Here is a 21,612-nt window from a genome sequence, read left to right on the forward strand (position 1 = left end):
CTGCAGAAGTAACCCGACTGGCGATTGGTAACTCACAGTGAACTTGGATTTGTCATTACTTGTAAGCAGACCAGGCTTCATCTTGTAGTTTCTTGAAAGCTAGGACAAGGGTTTAGTTTTTCCTCTCTTTTTTTAATAGAAATTGAGTACTCCCATCTTGAACAAAAAAACAGCATCGTGAAGAATATTTGTTCCGAGAAACGAATGCTTATTTTGAAGGCATTGATTTTATTGTTTAACAGGTTTAGAATGCACGTCTCTGCAGCTTACTTGGTATTAAGACTATATTGGTTTTGCTCACCATTACGAGAATCTTATTCTTTTGAAACAAGTTTTCTGTAATATGAATATCGTCCTTAATTTTGTTCCAACAGCTTTAAAACAAGCAGCCAGGAAGCCATTAGGACCTAGCACGCAATTAAGGCCTCATTTCATAGACAAATTTTCCAGTTCCCCTTTGCCAAACTGTTCTATAAGCTGGTTACTTTCTTTATCGTTCTTCCGCGCCTCATAGGTCCCTGACAACTCTTCGTGCTGATAGTCTTTTTAAACCAGGTAGAAAACGTATGAACAGTTTCCTGTTGAATTCCCTCTATAGAATCGACCATGTTTCCGTGATCACGCGCAAGGAATTTGGCAAAATTTTGCTTAGAGAAGCATGAAAGAAAGCTATAAGTCTGTTATCTCTCTTTCAACCATTTACATTTCTTCTTGAAGGAACAATTCTTGCCTAATGGTATCTTCATCCCCAGTCTTTACATCGTCACCAATTTGATCCTGATGCTTTTTAACACTTCCTAGTTTGTAGCCTTTGATTGATGTCTCCAAAAGTTTTCCTTCTATGACTAAGCTTGGAGTTTATTCAAGTGAGTGGGCTTTATCCGTTTTGCTTCCGACAAGCCTTAACCATATTAAAGGATCCTTGAACATCTAGCCATAATTTGAAAAACTGAAAGGAAGGAACTTTCCACTTGACTATTATGCCAAGTGAAGGCACCTCTATCTACAATAAGGCCAGGCCGTGTTTGATAGCCATCTTAGATCCGAGACTGCTTTAAAAGTTGTACCAGATAAAACCCTCAGTTTAAACAAACAAACAAACAGAGGATCTCAATAGCACAGAACTCGAATGCATGGTATACACAAAAACCCATAGATTTATGGTCAGATGGGGGGTTGGACCTTAAATCCATGTTAAAAAAGTCCTTGTAATCCCAAATCATTATGGATTTGTGATCTGCAGTAAACAAACACAACCTACAGGAAGAGCCAATTCAAGGCACTTCTCTCTACAACCAGCTGATATATGGGGCTCATTCAAGGCCATATATACCACAAATGTTCCAATAAAATAATAAAAAATTCTTGCTTATTTTTTGGTTTTAAAAAAAATTCAGATATGCAAATCTCGTGATATCATTCAGATCCACGATTCCACAAACCAATATTTACAACGCCTAGTTGAAACTTACTGGAGGCCCACAATTTGCAACACAGATGGCCAAAACCAAGTTCCACCTGTTGGTCTCTCATGAAGGTATTTTCGTTGTTCAAAACTCAAATTCATGAACTGGATTTTTTCAGTAGCAAAAACTTCATGGTGCGATGAAGGAACCTTAATAAGCGACGCCCGTGTAAGTTGTGCGAGCTAAAATCCGAAAACCTTCTCTACGAGAGCCGGCATCAAAGGTAAGAGATCTAGAAATTTAGACGTGAGGTGGGTAAGCTTCATAAACTATACTTAGAAATCAATCTCACGAATATGAACACATTAAAGTTAAATTGCAGAAACATAATCATAAACATCAATAAAAAAAAGTATGAAGACATTAGATGTTGAAAGCGGCTCACAAAATAAGGGTCTGGGTTTTGCATCCCCGTGTTTGCTGTCATGCTCTAGTGCATTATTCTTCTGGATTACAAACTGTGGCAGACGTTACTTCCAAGTGGAAGGACATAACTAAAAGTTCACAAAGGCCGTGACACAGCTCTAAAACCCAAAGTTTAAAAAGGAAAAGGAGTTCGGCCTCTTACTTAGGTTTTGGGGTTCTCTCTCGCTCACCCGAAAAGTTTTGTACTTAGGGGACCTCTTGTCCCCAGATTTTGTTATATATTTCCATTTTATCGGCTCTCGCTCACCCAAAAAGAAATTTACTTGCTTACTTTTAGTATACAACTGTAACATAAAACAAGACATTCCTTGGCACTTAGCGAGCTTCAGCGCTTAGATATTTAGGTTGGTAGCGTCTAGTTGGTGCCTGATGTCATAATTGCAAGGAATCAAAGAGCCTAGTCTGCATGAACATTTTAATGCAGCAACTGTTCTTCTGCTGAGGCACCATTAAACGCCACATTCCATCGCAGGGCAAGGTAAGTTTTGCAGAGACATTTCATCGGGGTTTCACTGCTAAAAGATTACAAAAAATCAAGTAAGGGAAGTAGATCACGCAAAGGCAGGGGCGAAGGGAAGGGGGGCTCACAGGGGCCTTTGGCCCTTAGTAAATGTAAAAAATTTTAGTTTAATATATATAAAAAATTTAAAAATTTTCATGTCAGCTCCTGTTAAAAACTTTTGAAACCATAATTCGGCCCCTGTAACAAAAAAATTCTGGCTCCTATGCAAGGGACGAATCGAATACGGCAGCAAAAATGCCTGGTGACACTTGCAGGCGACAAAAACAAAAAACCCACTCAGTTGCCTATTTACCTCTTTAGTTGCTCGAAGTTCTGAAAAGCAATTAACGTCCCCAAGAGGCATCATTCATTGTCATCATGCGTATCACCTAAAGATAGATATTATCACATCCACCACACAAAAGTGCAACATTAAAGAACATATATATATACCGGTTTGAAGACTCTAGCCTTGTGACCACATGGCACTATTCTTTTCAAGTACTTGGGATTACCTAGCCTTGTGACTTGTGATATGCAATTTCGAATTATATACATATATACACGCACACATAGAATATAGGCATAGATTCAAAAGATGCAAAAGTCTAATGTACATATCAATTTTTATAAAAGATGTGCATATCAATTTTTACAAAATGTGTTTCTTTGACAATCATGAAGTTGTCAGTTCATATTGTTGGTTCATTCATATTTTGACATGTTTGATATGTTTGTACAAGTCCATTTACTAGAAACAATTTTAGGTGGCCAACATGAACATTTGAGATAATATATTTCTAAGTGGCATGATAAAATCAGTATATATATATATATGGTGAACCTATAACCATGTAACCAGAACCGTTCGTCCAATATGTTGACAGTTAAAGAGAAAAACAAAGAGATGAGTATTTTTGTCATCTAGTATTAATTCTAACCTTTTTTTTTTCTTTGATGGTCTCTCAACCATCTATCTTTATCAAAAGGCCTTGGTTAGATAGCTGGATAACTTTAGATAGCTAGTGCAACCATTCATTATATATATATATATATATGTATATATACACACACGTTAAGCAAACTATTTTTTTAGAATATTTTACATGCATTCCGATTTGTAATCATTTGTTACTTGAATAGTTTTGGATATGCTAAAATTATTTGCATGGCTAAGTTTATGAAAAATACTTTTAGGTAATTGAAGACATCCATCATGCACCACATTATACAATACACACTATTTACAACCATTTGGCATTGTCTAATTGTCGGTTGGGCTAGATTCCGATCAATTTGAAAAGTTCAAATCTATAATCTTAAAAAGTCAAAACCTCATGCATCTATTGACATTTACAACCATTTGAAATCAACTATATTGGATTGTCTTGACAAAACTTGAAAGGTTATGAAAATCAGTCTGTAATTGGACTTCCATAATTTTTTATTTTAACTTTACAGGATTGAGTCTTTGGAGGTTACCGATCTAATCTAATTTTGAAAAACAGAAATTTTTTCTGGCCAGATGACACCTTAGGACAGAAAACAGTGGCGTTAAACCACTGCTAGCATATATATATATATATATATATCAAATTCTCTTCACGAAAAGAAAGACAGGAAACCGATATTTCATCTCTACCTGTCTCCAGTGCAAAAACAACATCAGTATCAGGAGAGTCCCCTCTCGCCGTCTCACCACCCAAACACAAATTCAAAAGCCTAAAATTTCGACCAACGCCAAAACAAGACTCAAACGCTCCACTCCTTTTGTATGCTGTAAACTCTATCATGCATCTGTCTCTCTCCTGCACGCTGCTTGGAATCTTCATTCAGAGGGGTGGCCGGTAGCCTCTTTATCTCTCCCTGTAACAAACCTTTTTCAGTTTTTCTCCATTCCCCTCGATCAATCCCTTCTTTCTGTAGGGTTACTGGTACTTTTCTCATTCGGTCATCCTTTAATCTTCGTTCCATCACATCATTTCACAGTAAGAATCGCAAAAGGGCAGCGGGATAGGAAGAGTATGAACCTTTTGCTGTTGGCCATCAGTCAAATAGAAACGGAAAGATAGGGAGAGGGAGAGGAAGAGAGATGAAGGAAGTGGTGCATAAGTTGGGATTCAAGGAAGCCGCTGAGGAAGCGATTTCTTCATGTCTTGGGATTTCTGAGCAGCTGGGCTCCGTCAGGGGCGAGAAATCGGTGGCGAGGGGAGGGGATAATACAGAGGAGCCGAGGGAGGAGGACCAAGTATCGGTGGTGGTGGAGAAGCGGGGTAAACATGCCGCCGGGTGCCGCTGGACGATCGGTCAGTTCACGAAAAGGAAGGCAAGGACGCTATGGAGCCGGTATTTCGAGGTGGGCGACTACGATTGCCGATTGCTTGTCTATCCGAAAGGTGATTCTCAGGCGCTTCCGGGTTATTTCTCCATTTATTTGCAGATTACAGATCCCCGGGGATCTCCTTCGTCGAAATGGGATTGTTTTGCTAGCTATAAGTTGTCCATTGTTAATCAACAAGACGAGTCCAAGTCAATCCAAAGGGATTCTTGGCATAGGTTCTCAAGCAAGAAGAAATCTCATGGGTGGTGTGATTTTACTCCGTCTTCCACGATCTTGGACCCGAAATCGGGGCTTCTTTTGAACGATTCGATCGCCATTGCTGCGGATATATTGATATTGAACGAGACGGTAACTTTTTCACGGGATACTGATATCCAGGGAGCGGCTGCCCCTGTTCCTGATGTTCTTAATGGAAAATTCACTTGGAAGGTGCAGAATTTCACTCTCTTTAAGGAGATGATCAAGACCCAGAAAATTATGAGTCCGGTTTTCCCTGCTGGAGAGTGTAATCTACGAATTAGCGTCTATCAATCACTGGTGAATGGGATTGAGTATCTTTCAATGTGCTTGGAGAGTAAGGATACAGAGAAATCAGTTTCTCAGGAAAGGAGTTGTTGGTGCCTTTTCAGGATGTCCGTATTCAACCAGAAAGCTGGTCTCAACCATATGCACCGAGACTCTTATGGTCGATTTGCAGCGGATAACAAGAGTGGGGATAACACTAGCCTTGGATGGAATGATTATATGAAAATGTCAGAATTTCTCTCTCAAGACATGGGTTACCTTGTGGATGATACTGCAATCTTTAGTGCATCTTTTCATGTGATCAAAGAATCAAACAGTTTCTCAAAGAACGCGGTGCAGCTAAGTGGTCGTGGAAATGCCAGAAAATCTGATGGGCACCTGGGAAAGTTTACCTGGAGAATAGAAAATTTCACGAGATTGAAGGATCTTCTCAAGAAGAGGAAAATAACGGGACTTTGTGTGAAGAGCAAGAGATTCCAGATTGGAAATCGTGATTGTCGTCTGATTGTCTATCCAAGAGGTAATAACTGTCCTTCATTATCCCTTATAAACATGGGCCTTGGTTCTTCCCAGTGGCCAAATGTTTTGAATTTATCAAATTATTGTGCTCGACATTGAACATATCTGCATATCAAAAGTTTCATTATTTGCCCAATAATTCATTAGCTTCTCCAAGCTACATTATATTGACTATCAGTTTTGGCTTTTGTAAACTTAAAATTTGTTAATGAGAAAATGGAGAATCAAGACTCGAGTTTAATGTTGCTAAAACCATATACTGTTGTAAGCTGCAGCTGTTTGTGGTGCGCTTACTTAGTATGACTTATTATTAAAAAAACCCTGTTATTTTTCAAACATCAAGTGAAGCGGCTTTTTCATTCATGCGATGTTAGTTCACTAACCAAGATCCTTTCTGGGCTCATTCATTACTAATCTTTTAACCATCATCATGCACCTTCTGGTCAAGCCTGTGTTACTTGTTATTTGCTTCAGGGAATGTGTTTGTAACGTGTAGTTTATTCCTTTCTTATTGTGTGCACCAGGGCAGTCCCAACCGCCATGTCACCTTTCAGTATTCTTAGAAGTTACAGACTCTCGTAATACTTCTAATGACTGGAGTTGCTTTGTAAGCCATCGTTTATCAGTTGTTAATCAGAAAGCAGAAGAGAAATCTGTTACTAAAGAGTCTCAAAATCGTTACTCTAAGGCCGCCAAGGACTGGGGATGGCGTGAATTTATAACCCTCACTAGCCTCTTTGATCAAGATTCAGGATTTCTTGTGCAGGATACTGTTGTCTTCTCTGCTGAAGTTCTTATCCTGAAAGAAACTTCCATTATGCAAGAGTTCCTTCAGCAGGAAAATGACTCAAACAATGAAGGACTACAACCTGAGGCAGTTAGAAGAAAAGGAACTTTCACATGGAAAGTGGAGAACTTCTTGTCGTTCAAGGAAATCATGGAGAACAGGAAGATATTCAGCAAGTTTTTTCAAGCCGGTGGATGTGAGCTGCGGATAGGTTGGTGAAAGTTTTTGTTTGCATGTTGTTTTCTTGCTTTGAGAATGAACGTGTAGTCTTAAGCTGTTGTATTTGTATGTCTGTAAGTTTTTGATTCTTCACTTTCCCTGGGTTAACTGTGTGTCAACATGTCGACATTTCAGGTGTTTATGAATCATTTGATACAATATGCATATACCTAGAAAGCGATCAGTCTGGAACAAATGATTTGGATAAGAATTTCTGGGTCAGATACCGGATGGCTGTGATGAATCAGAAGAAACCATCAAAAACAGTTTGGAAGGAGTCCTCTATCTGTACAAAAACATGGAATAATTCTGTGCTTCAATTCATGAAGGTCTCTGATATGCTTGAAGCTGATTCAGGGTTTCTTGTGCGTGACACTGTGGTCTTTATATGTGAAATTTTGGATTGCTGCCCATGGTTTGAGTTTGCAGATTTGGAGGTATGGCAACAATATTTACATTTTTCTTCTTATTATTGTGCTACGTACTATGTTCTGTAGATCCCTAGTTTTTGTTCTAGTATTTAATCTTGTTAAACAATTTTCCCGATGTGTTTCCTGAGCTGCTATATGATATCCTTGTTAAATGTTCAAGCTCAAATATTAACATTTCTCTTTTCAGGTTTTGGCTTCTGACGATGACCAAGATGCCTTATCGACTGATCCTGACGAACTTATTGACTCAGAAGATAGTGAGGGAATAAGTGGTGATGAAGAAGACATCTTCCGGAATCTGCTTGCAAGAGCAGGTTTCCATCTTAGTTATGGAGATAATCCTTCGCAGCCTCAGGTCACGTTGAGAGAGAAACTTCTCATGGATGCTGGTGCCATAGCTGGTTTTCTCACTGGGCTTCGTGTTTACCTTGATGACCCAGCAAAAGTGAAGCGTCTATTTCTTCCTACCAAGCTATCTGGTAATAGTGGTGGTGGAAAGAAAGATTCTGCTAAAAATGATGCAAGTTCACCTAGCCTGATGAATTTGTTGATGGGGGTTAAAGTCCTGCAGCAAGCAATTATTGACTTACTCTTAGATATCATGGTTGAATGTTGTCAGCCTTCGGAAGAAAGAAAAGGTGACAATTATTCCGACGGGGGGTCGACGTCAGTTACGGATAGCATATCAGCCACTTGTTTTGTCGAGCCTAATGTACTAAATGGGGTACGAGAATCTATGCATTGTCCTGTTGAGCAGCGCCTGGATTCTGGATTAGGTGATATGGTTGATGGGGAAGCTGTGCAGAGCTCTGACATGAAAAGAACAGATTTTGGTGGAACTCTTTCTGGTCTGGCTATATCACCTCCAGAAACATCTGTGGATGATGCTTTAGCTGATGACATATCAAACAGAAACACAAAGGTAATGCCGTAAAGTTCAAAAGCTTCTGTGAAATTCCTGCATCTACAATTAATGGGGGACATTAACATGCTGTACCGTCTTACATCCAGACAAAGTGGCCAGAGCAATCTGAAGAGCTGTTGGGATTGATTGTGAATTCATTAAGGGCTCTAGAGGGTGCTGTTCCTCAAGGTTGCCCGGAGCCTAGACGAAGGCCACAATCTGCTCAAAAAATTGCCCTAGTGCTTAATAAGGCACCAAAACATCTCCAGCCAGACTTAGTTGCACTGGTGCCTAAGTTGGTTGATCATTCAGAGCATCCACTTGCTGCTTGTGCCCTGTTGGACCGCATTCAGAAACCAGATGCTGAGCCTGCACTTCGGCTGCCTGTAAGATATATTTATATATATATATGTATGTATGTATGTATATACATATGCAATTTCTCTTTCCACCTGATGGGAGCACCCACTGAACACCTTGGTAGAAAATCTGATCTGAGCACTATTATTTTTTTCAGGTCCTGAGGGCCGTTAGCCAGCTGGAGTTTGGGTCTGAATTGTGGGAAAGGGTGCTATTTCAAGCATTTGAATTGTTACCAGATTCAAATGATGAGCCACTTGCAACAGCTATTGAATTTGTGTTTAAAGCTGCATCTCAATGCGAAAGGCTTCCTGAAGCAGTACGAACTTTTATTGTCACTTAATTGTTCTTGTGGGACCAGTTGATAACTTTTGGATTTTATTTGTTTGGTCATCTTTTCATTGTTTTCCTTGTTTCTCTCCGTTGACATGTTTCTTGTCTCCTGGTTGTAGGTCAGAGCAGTTCGTGTAAGATTGAAAACTTTAGCTGCTGAGGTGTCACCTTGTGTATTGGATGTCATGCGAAAGACTATGGTTGCTTGGCCAGATATAGCTGTAGCCATGCTGAAGGATATTGATTCTGACCCCATTCTGATTGATAGTAGGATATCAGAGCCACATGGAATTTTTGGATGTGGTCAACAGGGGCTTATGCCTCAGCAGTTTCACATTGCTGAAGAGCAGGTTGCTGCTGCATGCTGTCAAATGACTGATGTTTTTATTCTGTTGGAAATGCTGTCTGTGCCTACCCTTGCTATGGAAGCATCACATGTTTTTGAGAAAGCAGTTGCACAGGGGGCGATTGGAGAGCAGGCAATGGTTTTGGTTATGGAAGGACGGCATTCTCAGAGGTTAATAGCGAATTCCCAGCCAATGGTCAACTCTCAGGATAAAGATATGCCAATAACTGCTAAAAGTAACCAATTATTTCCCGAAGAAAATGATGATTTTGCCCGAATTCTGAGTCTAGCTGAACTTTTGACATTCTCCAGAAATTCTCGAGTACAAGAATTTGTAAGAGTGCTCTATGCAATTATGTTTAAAATATATGATGATGAGGTTTGCCGTGGGAAGATGCTGAAAGGACTTATTGAGCGTGCCACAAGTGGTGCAGATAATTGTCGTGAAGCAGATTTGGACCTTGAAATTCTGGTATTCCTTGTCCACGAGGAAGGAATTGCAAGACCTGTTCTAACCATGATGCGTGAAGCAGCAGAACTTGCAAATGTTGATCGTGCAGCATTGTGGCATCAGTTATGTGCAACCGAAGAGGAAAGCATCCGGACACGTGAAGCATTACAGGTGGAGATTTCTGAACTTGTTAAAGAGAAGGATATCCTATCCCAAAGCTTAAGTGAATCAGAGGCTGCAAACCATCGTATCAAGGTATCACATTTTAGTTGCTAATGCATCTGCTATTTACATGTTTCAATGTTATTATCTTAATACCATTAGCTTGTAATACTGCATATTTCAGATTGAGATGAAAAGTGAAATGGATCGCATTGCTCGAGATAGGAAGGAAATGTTTGAGAAAATTCAGGAAGCGCAAAACCAACTTGAATGGATCCGTTCAGAACGAGAAGAAGAAACTGCAAAACTTTCTGCTGATAAGAAGAACCTCCAAGAGCGTCTTCATGATGCAGAGGCACAAATTTTACAGTTGAAGGCTCGTAAAAGGGATGAGATAAAGGTGTGTCACGACTATCACAACTGTCGCTTTTATTCATCTTTCCTTATGTGATTATGGATTGTAGCAAGAGAATGTGATAAATGCTACGTGGATGTTATTTTTTTTCATGGAATTATATCTCTGAAACTGGAAACATCTCAATTTGATCATGTTGTCAGTCATTTTGTGAATTATATGCGTCAATGTGGCCACATAGTTTTCTACTTTTCTTGAGACTGGATTCAGTCAAATTGGTTGTGTTAGAGAGACTCTGTTGGTTTGGCAGGAAGTCATTTTGTTCTGCAAACATTGAATGTGCATGAACTTGCTGTATTTTGTCTTACTGACCTGATTGGTCTTTACTTGCTGAGTGATATCCTCTCACATGTTCACATTTTCATTAACTTCCAGATACTATTTCTTTGTTCATCTGGAAAATGCTGTAACTTCACCAGATAAATTGACAATGGAGTTTTTCCTTTATTTTAAGTCTCTAGAAAAAAAAAATCCTGTGTGCAATACGAAGTTTGATAATCTGATTAAGGAAAGAAAAAAATTGTCATGTTTGAATGTTTGTCCTCATTTAACCATTTCTTGGGACTCCTCATAAGCTTCTTATTTTCAGTCATGATCTATGCATTTTTATAATTTTGTCTAAATTTGAGTTCTAATGCTTCAGAGAGTAGTGAAGGAAAAGAATGCACTGGCGGAAAGGCTGAAAAATGCAGAAGCTGCAAGAAAAAGTTTTGATGAAGAGTTGAAACGCTTTGCTACAGAAACTGTCACACGAGAGGAAATAAGGCAGTCACTTGAAGATGAAGTCCGGAGATTGACACAAACTGTTGGACAAACTGAAGGTGAAAAGAGAGAGAAGGAGGAACAGATTGCTAGATGTGAAGCTTACATTGATGGAATGGAATCAAAACTGAATGCTTGCCAGGTTTGCATCATGTTTCCTTTTTCTCTTTCTTGGAATCGATTTCACAATTCACAGTTTATTCCCTCAAGTGCAAATATGAATATGTTCAGGAAGAAATATAATGGACCGATGGGATTTCAGGATAGTTGATATATATATATATATATATATATATATATATATATATATATATATTAAACATAGATGGAACTTCACGTTTTAGAGAGAAAAAAAAAGTGGGGAGAGTTATTGCAAATGCTTTGAAGAAAGCTAATAGAAAAACTGAGGCTGCAGTTAGGTTAAAGGAAACCGCTAGAGAAAAAGAAACTAGGAAACTTAGTAAACTTTCTTGATGGTTCACAACATTGTTTCTTGAAAAACCCACTTAGAGACTAGTCAGTGAACAACTATGTTATTGACTAGTTGACCAAATTAGTTAGCCGGTCCCTATCATGGCCTGACTGACTGCTACCTGAAGGGTAGTCAGTTGACTAATGCCTAGGACGACTGGGCAACTAGTAGGACGGACTAGTCCTTAGGTTGACAACTAAGGTTTGAGGTGAAAACTCTTACACTATCAGTCTCTTCAGAAGTGGCATTTGAAAGCATATAATCTCTTACCCCCCGCTTACGTAGGTGAGGCCAGTTCATGCATCTCTTACCATTTTCTACCCATTGTCATAATGAAATTCATTCTTGAATTGCATTGAGACAGCTATAGCAGAGGATGTCATTAAATTATCTTTCAATGAGAAGCGAGAAAATATAAGGGGGCCACAATTCTTTTCATCAAGGGTGATACAACAAAATAACATGAAGGTGGTTAAATTTGTGAGGACACACCAGTTTGAAATAAGAAGAATGGCAGCAAAATATATAAAAATAAGTGATGCAAGAAGATCATGGCTCAGACTATGGATGATCATGGAACCCACTGTGTTAACAAGTTTAATGTCACATGTGCTGAATTGACAAAGATTTAGATCAAAATGCCATTCTTGGTGGTCTCTTGAAAGCTTGTTTGATCCACCCATCTTGATCTTCTTAGTTCTTATGAACCATAGGTGATTCCAGCAAATTTTTCTTCAAGTTCATCTTGTCGTGGAATGACCTATTTGTTTCATGCTTTCTTCAATATTAAAGGAGTCCAGTCGGCTAAACATCTTGCTATTATTTTTTGAAATCCATATTACATGAACCCTGGTGGCCGCATATTGTGCATACCTCAAAGGCGTGTCTGTTTGGCCTGGACGGATTGCCCCAAAGGTACACGTGGGGTAGTCCTGTCACCACTGTACAAACATTTCAATTTGACGTCTTGCCATAGACAGGAATATTAGAGAGGGTGTCACAGAAACCCCATCTGAGTATTTCTGTACCCTTCAAAATATAAAACTTTTCAATTCTACTCCACCATTAGGGCGTTTAGTATTAATGTCTTAGAATCTTTTCTGGCTTTAATGCTGGGTCTTACATTCACCGTCGCTCTTCACTAACATACGAACTCATGCTATTTCGAGATAGTCAAAATATTTAGTTTAGTTTTGTTAATTTTTCATTCTTCCTGTTTCTTTAGTCAATTTTGGACAAGCATTAGATTGTTTGCTACTTTCTTATTTTTTTAATCCTTTTAGAGATTGATAAGACTTGAGGTATACACTGACAAGATAAGTTCTACTGTTCATGCATATGAATATTGGTGACTATTAGGGTGTGTTTGTTTCACCACAAATCTCAGATCCCGGTGATCTGAGATCACTAGGATCTGCGCCCCGCCCCCAAAATCCGATCTTCAATCCACGGTTTTTTACATGTAACGTGGATTTAAGATCCATGTTACAGAGGATATTTCAAAACACACTTTTTAATGCAGCCTAAATCTGAGGCTACCAAACGCAACCTTAGTGATTTTGTGATCCATGCACACAACACCAGCATATCCTGAGATGGAGAAAGGGAAGACTTTAAGATGTAGGTGAAAAGGAAATTGTTATAAGTTATAACCACTTTCTTGAATTCGATACTCTCTCTTTCTGACATTCTTGTTCGAGGTAAGCAATTGGATTTTGGAGTCTTTGCCATGTACCAGAGGGACATCTGTATTATACTCACTGCCATTTGCGTTCAATGAGAACTTTGGTTTTATCTTCTAAATTTCCTTAATATTTTATGGTTTTATAGTTTTTTGTACCTCTAATACTGTGAAGCTTGAAATTGCCTTTTTCTCCCTAATGCCAAGTAGTTGGTAAAGTTTGTCTCTCTGGAAGTCTTGTTCTCTCTCCTGATTGCATTAGCTAACTTCATAATTTGCCTCTGCAGCAATACATCCATACTCTTGAAGCATCACTGCAGGAAGAGCTGTCCCGGCATGCTCCTCTCTACGGGGTAGGCTTAGAAACTCTTTCAATGCAAGAGCTAGAGACACTGACACGCATCCATGAGGAAGGACTTCGGCATATACTTGCAGTCCAACAGCGGAAGGGAAGCAGCAATCCTCTAGTGGGGAGCCACTCCCTACCTCCTCCCCTGGGTTTATATGTAACTTCCCCGCCAATGGCCGTCGGAGTGCCACCTTCAGTTCTACCAAGCGGAGGTGGCATCCACGGTCCTGTAAATGATGGCACAGGCAACCCCTGGTTTTCCTCTACCTAGGCAGCAGAGCTATGTAAGTGGCAGCTTTTTCTCATTCCAGGGTCTCCGTTTTGCCAGAAGCTCTCATTCCTATGATTCAATGTGATGGGGTTAGTGATATCTGGTAGAAATGCTGTTTCCAGCTTTGATCGCCATGCAGGTGAAGGCTGTCAAATAAATAAAAGAAGAGAATTATACAAACGATTGAAAGATGGGAAAGTTCAATGCTGTTTTGCAGTTCAACTAACCGAGCACGATGTATATTCTTCCATAATTGCCATTCCTTATTATTTTTCATCATCAATTGTCCACTGTTCCTAAGGTGCATGGAGGTTCAGATGTTTTGAAATGATCATGTTAGCTGTTTTCATCTTTATCTTTATCTTTATATATATATATATATATATATATATATATACATGTGTGTGTGTGTGTAATGGGGTTGTAGATTTCTCCATCTGGATTTGCGTTGCATCTAGTGGTTAGTTTAGTCGACCCTTTTGTGATTGGATAGAGCTCAAGAGGGCTAGAGGATTTGAGTTTCTCTCTCTCTCTCTTTATATATATATATATATATATGTCTTTCCAAAAGTTATACTAATTATAATATAATTTGTATGGCTGTTTTCATAGAATCAAGACTCAGCTATGTGTACGGTCTCTTTGTTTTCATTAAATGTTCTTCACATTTGTATATCCATCATACGTACATGTTCTATAGAGTTTCTTTTTGTTCAGTGGTTCAAAAAATCATTGTGAATGAACATCAAATCTGCAAGCTCAGAAAACTTTTTTAATAGAAAAATAGAAGACGATGAGTACAGTGAGCATATTTTTAACTAAATTTTGGCAAAATCAATCGTATAATTTTGGCAAAATCAATCGTATGATGTGATCTTCACAACCAAAATATCACAGATCCATACAAAAGTGACATTTTTAAGTGTGTACTACAATTTTATAAAACTTAAATAATGAACAGTCGATTCTTTTTTAGCTTATAAATTCATCTCGTATATCTACCAAATACATTTTTTATGTTGATTTTTATGGTTTCAGTTTGAAAAACGTATTCGTAATTAATTTTTAAAGAATGTGAACATATGTGATTTACCATTTATGTAAAATGTAAAAATATGTGCTCTCTCTCTATTGGGTGTGTGTATATATGCCAGCGTCTTTTGCCGGATGGGTTGTTTTTATAGTTTGTGATGGTAAAAGCTTATATACATTATGCATTTCACAACGGCAATTCACTGGCCATGGATTTTAACTATGGAATGCACCATTTACGACAGTTTTTAGCACTGCAAAATATTTAAAGAAAAAAAAACTCATCCAGCAATCGACATTTGGATGATTGATTTCAATTTCATTATATGAAAAATGGGATGTGACTTGTTTTTCAGAATCATCTGACCATCTCTCTAATGAGACTGTCCAATTCAATTCAACATGATAGATGGTTAAAAAAGAAGACAAAGAAAAAAAGATGATAAACATTTTTGTCATATAATATTAGTTTTTTTTTTCTCCACCATTTATGTGCTTTATATATATATATATATATATATATATATATATATATATATATATATATATGCATGAGAGTTCAAATTTGCCATATGTCAAATATTAGCTAAAAAATTAAAAATATGTTGGTAAAAGCAGTCGGTTATAGGAGCATAGTGACAATTTATAGTGCAACAGTGGTTCAAAGCATTTTTAGCAATTAACAATGTTTTATGGTACTTTCAACAACAGATTTTTAATTTTTGACCATCAGCGAACTTCCAGATTCGAATCCTCTCATATATATATATATATATATATGTACTTTTGTGCTCATCCTAAAGTAAACCTTCTGAATTGGCCAGTTCCCATATTAATACAAAGGAATTATTTATCCAATGGCGATAATTCTAGCAAATTATACCATAAGTCTTCTCCGCTCTTGAGACATTCCACTTATATGCAACTCGAGTTCATATAATCTAATTGCGTGGAAAATTGAGTTCGGTCAAGTTTTTAAAGGAACTTCAAACCCACAAGCCAGCCGTTGACACCCCGGACAAGTCTTCCATTCGAATTGGTATCTCCCTTAGAAATGCAATGGATCAGATAAGGCCTGAGTTCAAAAGCTGACTTCTAATTACCAGTCCAATAAAACTTGTCAAGAAGTGTGTTCCCACTTGTAAAATTTGTTTTCGATTTGGCCTTTGATTTGAATTTAGGTTGGTTTTGACTTAAACCATTGATTCAAATCAAAACAGACAACTAATGATTTCAATCTGAGAATAGATCGGATATTCAAACTACGTGATTCAGTTGCAGTTTTATTCTGTGTCCTTACACATACTGGGGACAGGCATCCGGTCTCAAGTTCTGGCACTGGGGGAAGAGCTGATCAAACCTAACTGCCCACGTCGAGGCTCGGATCATCTTCGCAAGGACCAGCTCGAACTCAACTCATGGCTCGTGCCGAAACGAGCTGAGCTTGATCTAGGCTCGTGTAGATGAGCTATGAGCAGAGATCAAGCTGCCTTATATATAGATGTTCTTCATCTTTCCTGTTTCACTAAGGTACCAAAAAATAACACATCTTTATATCAGATTATAACACCAGCGCAGGAGCCAAATCAAGGTAAACATCTTGTTATCATCCTCTGCTTGCTTGCTATGAAACACAACGGGTTCAGGATCAACAAACCAATTCTGAGTGTAGGAGATGTACCATTTTCGTAAATGACATGGTGTATTCGTCTCGTATCAGCCACTCTATATTGTGCTTTATATTAAAAGGGGTTTTTAATGAAACACTGATATTATGACCGTATCGTCCGATACAGGGCGATTTAACCAGTACAAGTTGCCAATATGATAAAGGCCTCACCCGACGACGTTACTGGGACGAGGGATCAAACCGGTACGATGGGTATCGAAGCGGACCAGCCGAGACGTAGTAATTTTTGAAAATCGAGTGGAAGGAACTAGTTTGTGAGAAGGCAAACTGAGACGAGAAGAGGAACTGGTCTGATGGTTGACCAGGGCCACCTGTCAGTGGAGTGCCATTCCATTGTCAAGAGAACGAGGCGGGGGATAACAAACGCAACTATGTGGGGAGAGTCCTGAGACGACTGGGAGGTTGTGGGCAGCCGCCACGTGGCATTGGATTCCCAAATTCATGCGGTTACATAGTGATTCGATATTGAAGGCGAGAGTTAATAGGGATCGTGGGAAAAGCGTGGTCGATTTTGTAGAAGAGGCACAACCAAGCATCCGGCCTCTCTAGAGAGAGAGAGAGAGAGGGAGGAATATTTAAGATGATCAGATGAAGAAGGCTGACATCTCCCTCTCTCTCTCTCTCTCTCTCTCTCCCACAAAAGATCTCTTGAAAGGGTAATGCTGAGTGCTTTACTCGTTTTAATTCGATCTGTTGATTGAAGTTCTGTTGTCCTCTGTTTTCTTGTGCGTTAGGGTTCCAGCTTTTCCTTTTCTCTCTTTCTTGAAAAATTCTTCCCTTTTTTTTGACGGTGGTAGTTTTCCTTGCAATGCATCCATATATGTCGCTTCCCATCTTCAAAATCGAAGGAATAAGCAAGAAAACATGGTTGAGTTCTGAGTTGCATAATCACGGACTATGATCTTATCTTTCCATGTATTACGATTATTGTTGCCTACTGATATTCAGGACTCAAAATTGGTTTGATCTGAAGATCTTCTACTTTGGTTTTTCCATCTCTTCTTAATTTTAAAGAAACAAATCTGTCAAATTCTTTGATGTTCGAACTTTCAATAACTGATCACAAACCTTGAGAGCTTTGGCAGCTTTGTCTTGTGGCAAACCTCCTTTTATTTCTCCTTTTTCTTTCTTTAAATTGGCAACCTGGAAATGCATGCCAAGATCTTTCCAGTAAGATCTTCGTATATGCAGGCCCAAATTCTGTCACTCACAGGCTGTTTCTATCTACCGAGGAAAAATTCTCTTGATCTGTTGCTAACCAAACAGCATCAACCATAACCCTCTAAAACCTTATATACCAATTGCACTCCCTTTCCTTAATGAGCTTAGCTTCTGGATTTTTTTGCTGCAGTGTTGTCCCTGCCAATATCTGGTTTTCAAATTAAGGTGATGGATGTCAAATATCGCCATTTTTCCACAGAAAAAACCACGACTTTATGAAAAAAAAATGGAACTTGTGCTCGTTTGGAGACTTTTTATCAAGAAAAGGTTTGTTATTTGATCTTTGACGTTATTTTATCTTGCCATTAATGAATTGCGATCCCTGAATCTCACAGCATGATGCAAGTCTGCTGGCCTTACTTCGATCCTGAATTCGACTCCCTGGTGGAGAAGTACCACGGCCCAAGGTTATACTTCAGAATCTGTTCTTATCATTGTCATGGACACCATAACTCATTGCATGATCATCATCATGACATGACCTTGTATGTTGATGAAGGGTGTGCATCGACAACGAAAACCTTGAAGATTGCACGGTGGTCAAGGTTGACAGCGCAAACAAGAAGGGACTTCTTCTTGATGTCGTTCAGGCTCTCACCGAGATGGACCTCATCATCACAAAGGGCTACGTCTCTTCCGATGCTGGATGGTTCATGGATGGTTCGTACCATAATCACCACCATCATCATCATCATCATTATATATATATATATATATATATATATATATATATATATAAGTCAAAAAAAAAATTCTCCTTAACTTTTTTTTCCCCCTTTTTTCACAACCATTTTCTCCACTATAGCTCTTTATAAAGAAGAACATGAAGTTGAAAGTCTGAGACTGATGTTGCAATGAACATTGGCAGTTTTTCACGTGACGGACCAACTGGGGCACAAAGTCACGGACAAGAGGCTCGTCAATTACATAGAACAGGTAGACTACTTACTTTCCAACTACATTTGTGCATACACACGCGCACACACAAACACATACACACACACACACACACACACACACAAGCTCAACGTTAGTTCCACCAACAACACATCCAGCTGGGTGTTGGTCAGCATGCAACATCTAGCTGGTGCCTGGTAATTCATAATTGGCATGAAGTTCTCATCGCTGCTGAGTTCCAGACATCGCAGTTTAAGAAGGCCGGTGCGTTTACTGTCTGACCCTTTTCCCTCCCAGGCAATTACTGAAAGAAGGTATAACCCGGAAAGTGGAGAGATCACTACCTGCCTCGGCAATGTTGTCGGATCTGAATCAGCCCCGGATCTGACTGTCATAGAGATGACGGCCGGAGACCGGCCGGGCATTTTCTCGGAGATCTCGGCCGTGCTGAATGAGCTCGGCTGCAACGTCATCGCCGCCCACATGTGGACTCACAATGCCCGGCTGGCCTGCATCGTGTACGTGATCGACGAGTCGACTTCGAGTCCGATAGAGGACCCAAGCCGGCTAGCAGACATCCAGGATCACCTGTCAACGGTGCTTAAAGCGTCGGACGACCAGCAAGGTGGTCGGTCCGCGTCGACCTGGTTCAACAACAGCCGGATCGCGTGCACCGACCGGCGCCTGCACCAGCTCATGCTCGCCGACCGGGACTTTGAGCAGGTTCGCAGCAGGTGGAGCCCGCACGCCTCGGACCGGGCGGAGGCCGACGGATTCCGGCAGAGTAATGGCATGAACATAGTGATCGATAGCTGCAAAGAGAAGGGGTACTCGGTGGTGAACATCAGGTGCAAAGACAGGCCCAAGCTCATGTTTGACACGGTCTGCACCCTGACTGATATGCAGTATGTGGCTTTCCACGCTACCATCACATCCCACGGACCCTTCGCCTACCAGGTGCGGCCATATGCATTGGATTTGAATTAAATGCACCATTTACCAGATTGAATACCAACCAAGCAGTATGAATCCAATTTGCAAATTGCAATATGAATTGGACCCAAATTCGAATCTGACTTTGAAATTGTTACAGGAGTACTACATAAGGCATGTGGATGGGAGCACGTTAGACACGGAGAGCGAGAAGCAAAGAGTCATTAAGTGCTTAGAGGCAGCCATAGAACGAAGAGTATGCGAGGTGAGTAGATTATCCGGCGGCCTGAATTCTTCGCCGGCTCGCCGGAATCCTAATGTGTGTATGGCATTTTGGTGGCAGGGCATCCGGGTCGAGCTGTGCACGAGCAGGCGGAGCGATCTGCTCTCGGAAGCGACCCGGCTTCTGCGGGAGAACGGACTGTCCGTGGTCCGTGCCGACGTCTCGACGCATGGGCAGAAGTCCAAGAATGTGTTCTATGTGAGGGACGCCTCGGGCAATGCCGTGGACATGAAGGCCTTGGAGTCCATAAGGAGGGGGATGCGTCCGTGGGTCGTGAAGGTCAAGGATGTGCATCTCCGATCCGGTTCGCCGGAGAGGCAGAGGTTCTCCATTGGTGGGATGCTGAAGTCTCAGTTCGAGCGCTTCTCTCACGAGTTCATCTCCATAAGATGAAGGCAGAAAAGCCCAAAAGCCTCATTTCTCTTACAGCCCACGATTTCCATATTGTATATTATACAGATCACTAGTCTCCGCTCTCTCTCTCTTTTATATATATATATATATATATATATAGGGAGAGGGATAGAGAGAGAGAGAGAGAGAGAGAGAGAGAGACTGGCATGCATATTTGGTGTAGTGTAAAGTCGTGGTGGCTCTAGATAGGTAGGCATGGTTTGATTTCCATCACTCATCCGCAGCTATTGGTTTTCCTCTTCAAATTCGTTGAAGGGAAAAAAAAATGATCAGGCGGGCACCATCGTCTATAGTGATATGCGTGCCGCCATCCTTCTTGTACATTCCTTCTGTTAAGATGAATGCTTTTCAAATGTTGTTACCTCTGCCTTTTACTTTAGTGAACGTCGCTTATTGTCCTAACTCTTAATTCTTAAGATTTTTTGCCTACAAAACACTCAACTGACGAGAGTTTTTAACGATTTTGCGTGTCCAGATGATCAAGTTTGATGATTTGCCTCCCTCTGTATTTCTAGTCGAACATCCCGTTCAAGTCGAGAGTATTGCCATTTTAGGCCAGCGACCGGCCATGCTTCTAACTTCTCTTTGTCTACCTCTAATGCTTTTGAAAAATCAGGAGCTACAGTTTCCAAATGCTGATCACCAATCCTCACTCAGACCGACCCCAAATCAAGTCAATGGCCATGCAAATGAGCTGTCTGATGCAGCACCGACAACGCTCCTGACGAGCCAGGGTGGAGTATGAAGCAGGGACCAATATTTCCAAGAAGTTCAGTTGAACTTCCTAATGTTGCCAAAATCATGACTATAGCCAATCTAGAATGCCAAAGTTTTAGATTTTCTTCTATGAAGGAATGTCTTATGAAATAAAAGCCTCATTTTCTCCTTTCTCATAATCCCCTAAAGTTCCAAGCTCAGTTGGGCACTAGTCACCTCCCATACTCATGCACTTTAATTAAATATTTCCATATGAATAAACTTTTAGGGGAAACCTAGACGCAAAAAATCTTTCGACAAAAACTTGTAGGTTTGGATGACACACACACACGCAAAAATATTTGGTTTTTTGAAAACTAGTTTTTTTAACAAATTTTTTACAAAAACGAATTTTGGCAACTCATTTTCAACATCCTCCAAACAAACCTGAAACGACATTTTGGAAGAAAAATTATACTTTTGCTTCGAAAAATTGGCTTTGGATTGTCATCCTAATGCCCCAGAAATATTTTCCTATATATTTCTAAAGTACTATTTTCACATTCGAAAAGTACAAAATTTCTCACACATGGAAGTCACGTTTTTGCGTTTCTTCTGCAGATGCACACTACCTACTGTAATGCACTTGATTACATACTATCCTCTCTATGGTCTCTTTCATTAAAAGAACTATATCCAAATTCTGCTATTGGGTACTCAAAGG

General features: G+C 39.8%; 2 protein-coding genes across 5 annotated transcripts; both read left to right on the top strand.

The window, feature by feature from the left end:
• The first annotated feature begins 4,036 nt into the window (after positions 1-4,036).
• Positions 4,037-14,077, top strand: LOC116250162 (uncharacterized). Of its 4 annotated transcripts, none has more exons than XM_031623617.2 (11): positions 4,037-5,780; positions 6,304-6,777; positions 6,921-7,222; positions 7,404-8,138; positions 8,228-8,506; positions 8,638-8,799; positions 8,933-9,865; positions 9,957-10,172; positions 10,831-11,091; positions 13,390-13,735; positions 13,845-14,077. In XM_031623617.2, exons 1-10 carry the CDS (start codon positions 4,487-4,489, stop codon positions 13,720-13,722), a joined length of 4,989 nt encoding a protein of 1,662 aa, XP_031479477.1. In that variant the 5' UTR covers positions 4,037-4,486; the 3' UTR covers positions 13,723-13,735; positions 13,845-14,077. The 4 variants fall into 4 exon arrangements, with proteins under 4 accessions (XP_031479477.1, XP_049932780.1, XP_031479476.1 ...); XM_050076823.1 differs by having other exon boundaries at positions 4,037-4,262; positions 4,384-5,780; positions 13,390-14,077; XM_031623616.2 differs by having other exon boundaries at positions 4,037-4,241; positions 4,384-5,780; positions 13,390-14,077.
• Positions 14,078-16,861: 2,784 nt separating this feature from the next.
• Positions 16,862-20,564, top strand: LOC116251647 (ACT domain-containing protein ACR3-like). Its single transcript, XM_031626027.2, has 8 exons — positions 16,862-16,985; positions 17,064-17,100; positions 18,001-18,072; positions 18,165-18,325; positions 18,534-18,601; positions 18,860-19,519; positions 19,656-19,760; positions 19,839-20,564. The coding sequence occupies exons 1-8, from the start codon at positions 16,886-16,888 to the stop codon at positions 20,169-20,171; spliced, it is 1,536 nt and encodes a 511-aa protein (XP_031481887.1). The 5' UTR covers positions 16,862-16,885; the 3' UTR covers positions 20,172-20,564.
• The last annotated feature ends 1,048 nt before the right edge of the window (positions 20,565-21,612 follow it).

The sequence above is a fragment of the Nymphaea colorata genome, chromosome 3 (assembly GCF_008831285.2).
Source record: "Nymphaea colorata isolate Beijing-Zhang1983 chromosome 3, ASM883128v2, whole genome shotgun sequence".
Lineage (NCBI taxonomy): Eukaryota > Viridiplantae > Streptophyta > Magnoliopsida > Nymphaeales > Nymphaeaceae > Nymphaea > Nymphaea colorata.